Source organism: Condylostylus longicornis, unplaced genomic scaffold (assembly GCF_029603195.1).
Source record: "Condylostylus longicornis isolate FDR11 unplaced genomic scaffold, ASM2960319v2 ptg000038l, whole genome shotgun sequence".
NCBI classification, from domain to species: Eukaryota; Metazoa; Arthropoda; class Insecta; order Diptera; family Dolichopodidae; genus Condylostylus; species Condylostylus longicornis.
In genome coordinates, this window is record NW_026578007.1 from 4,172,547 (window position 1) to 4,175,760 (window position 3,214).

The following is a 3,214-nucleotide window of genomic DNA, read 5'->3' on the forward strand; positions in this document are numbered from 1 at the left end:
TGCAGCAAGTGTTTATGATGTAAAAACATTCATCTAATTAGTGTAAGATCACACTAAATCCCACTAAATGTTATTACACTAGATATTATTATTAAACTAAAGAAATACTTAAGAACTATCCAGTTGACTAAACCATACTGAATTATTAATACGATACTGAAAAATAAAAAGGATATTTTATAAAAATTAATATTATAATTGCATATATTTAGGAAAAAAGAATATTGAACGAATTTTTTCTTTGTTATTCAAATTTTCATTAGCACTATATTTATAGTTATTAAACTCCGATACACGGGATCAGTTAAGATACTCATTTTATTCATTTTTCTACAGAAAAAAAATCTGTTCGTAACGTTAACAAATAATAATCTAAGAATCTAACAAATAATAATCTTAGATATAGACGCAAGTGTATATGACTTTGATTAGGATCGAGTTTTGAGTAACTGATTCTGTTAGTTTATGCGTTCGGTTGTCTCAACGATAATTCACAAGCTAAATGAGTTTGTGTAAACTAAAGCTTACAAAATTTTCAAAACTAATTTTTTATAACAAATACCAGAATCCTATTTTGAATTGAAAGTAACCGAAGCAGTGGTTTAGGTAGTGGTCATACAGCTTCAAAAATTATTTGGCTATATCTATGAAATTATAGAAGCTAGAGTATTAAAAATTTGCACAGAGAAAATTCATCATTGTCTCAAGTAAATACACAATTGAAATTGAAAGATTCGCTGTGGTAGCTGGCATAAAATTCCTACAGTGATTTGGTTATTTAATATAGAAACTATTGAAACTACAATTTCGAAATTTTGCCAGAATGAATTTTTCGAAGAATGCTTTTATTTTCTGTTATACATATAAAAAAAATCAAGAAATCCTTGACAAAAGGCCTTGATGAAGCTCATATAAAATTTGCATTACGAAAATTGGCGAAATTGCATGCAACATCAGCTGTATTAAATGAACGTGAACCAAATTCATTTAAAACATATGATCGGGGATTTTTTAATAGACATACAAATTCATATGCAAGTTTTTTTGAAAATAATTTAAGAATTTGTGGTGAAACTGTTTAAAAATTCGGTGCAGAATATATAAAATATAGTGAAAAAATTGAAAAATTAGTACCACAATTAATGGACATTGGACGAAAATTATTTGATGTACAAGAACATGAATTCAATTCATTTGTACACGGTGATTTTTGGGTGAATAATTTATTGTATAAATATGACGAAAAACAGATTAATAAGCCATTAGAAGCTATTATCTTAGATTATCAGTATAGTTTCTATGGTTCATCCGTACTCGATTTACTTTATTTTATGAATACATCTATGAAAGAAGAATTGAGATTATCAGAAGAAGATAAATATATACAATACTATCATAATTTTCTGGTTGAAATATTAAAAAAACTTAAGTTCAATGGTAAAATTCCCACCCTACATGAATTTCATATTCAATACATTACAAAAGAGTTCTTTGGTAAGTTGTTTTTATCAATTGTCAGATATATGCTTTTTTTAAAAATAATTTTCTTTTGCTCAGCTTTTCATTCAAGTTGTGTTATTCAACCAGTAATGCTTAACGAAGAGACAGAAGATGCTGATTTTAATGCTTTAATGGCCGAAGATGAAAGGGCTTTTAATTTTAAGAGAACCATCTACAAAAACAAAAGGGTGGTACAAAATTTAAAAAACTTATTACCCCACTTTGATAGAAGGGGTATTCTTGATACAAAACTTGAAAATTTATATATCAAGTTAGAGAATAGTGACATTAAAAATTTTAAAATGGAAAAGTTTACTGTAACTTGTTCTAAAAAGCTTTGCATAAATATAATTCAACATATTATATTGACCACTGGTTACCTTTTTGCTCCTATTGAATATTTAATGCTACAAGTAGTTCTTAAAACTTACGTTCAGAGTATATCAAGTGTATTAGCTTTAATACAAATTTCTGTAGAATAAAATAAAATTTAATTCGTATTTGCATGTAAGTTGGATTTTTTAATGATATTTTCTTTGTTCCACAATCTTGGCGAGCTAGGGAAATCATTTTGCTGTATTAATTTTTTCTTATGTAATAATTTATTTTTAGATCACAGTCTTGTACACCAAAATTAGCTTCAACTATTTTTTTGTTTAGATTTGTTTTCCAATTCTTTCTTAGGTTCAAAATGTCAACAAAAACCATTATACCTTTTGCATTGTTACAGAAAAAGCATCATATGAAATGGGCGTAAGTCGCTGTATACGACTGCATACCAAGAATCTTTACAATTTTGTGTCGTTATATAATTAAAAAGAACAATCAGTTTAACAAATAAAACAAAAGGATATTAAAGATTTAATCTTTAAACAAAAAATTGTGTTGAGAAGCTACTCAAACGTATAGGTAGGTATGAACTAAAATTACATTCACTCATACATATTGTTGTACATCTGTACATATGTCAATAAAATCAATATATCAATTTTACCTTTATTTAGGCATTCGTTTATCTTTTCATATTTTTATTATTTCCTTAAATACTCCTCTGAATTTTTTCATTGCATTTGGAGTCATGACTTTTCATTGTTAAAATTAACCACCAGCTTCATCAAGAAATTATTTTTTTTTATCCAGACAATTTATTGTCATCATTTCATTTTAAAATTTATATTTATTTATTTATTATTACCCTAAAATTATTACAGTTTTAGAAATGAAATAAAATTTTCTTTTTGTTATAAGATACTTACAAAGGTAAACATTTAAAATACCTGTAATATACAGAAACAATAACAAGTAGAAGAAGAAGAAGAAAAGGATCTCTCACACTCATTTTCGCTAATTAAACAGTCCAAATCTCAATATTTTCAAAAGGAGGTGTTTTCTCCCTTTTTATCAAAAAAAAAATACGATAAATGTTTCCTCGTTAATATAAAATATGGGCAAGGTAAAAATAAAAATTAAAAAAAAAAAAACAACTCTAAGGTACTAACGATTGGGGCATTACGAAAACGAATGCAGAAATGATTTAATTTTAACACAGCACGGTTTTATCCTTTTGTAACCCAAAAATAATAATTGAATTCTTTGAATTTTCCAGTTTAGTTTCTGAGTTAACAGTTTGGTATTCATTTGGTTTGGTTGAATTAATTTGAAGGGCCAGACCCTAAAAATCGGTATGTTGATTATATAGTCAAATTTATTGGTT

General features: G+C 26.5%; 1 protein-coding gene across 1 annotated transcript; it reads left to right on the forward strand.

The window, feature by feature from the left end:
* Positions 1–839: 839 nt before the first annotated feature.
* LOC129609246 (uncharacterized) lies at positions 840–1,982 on the forward strand. Its single transcript, XM_055521178.1, has 3 exons — positions 840–1,038; positions 1,084–1,494; positions 1,558–1,982. Exons 1-3 carry the CDS (start codon positions 840–842, stop codon positions 1,980–1,982), a joined length of 1,035 nt encoding a protein of 344 aa, XP_055377153.1.
* The last annotated feature ends 1,232 nt before the right edge of the window (positions 1,983–3,214 follow it).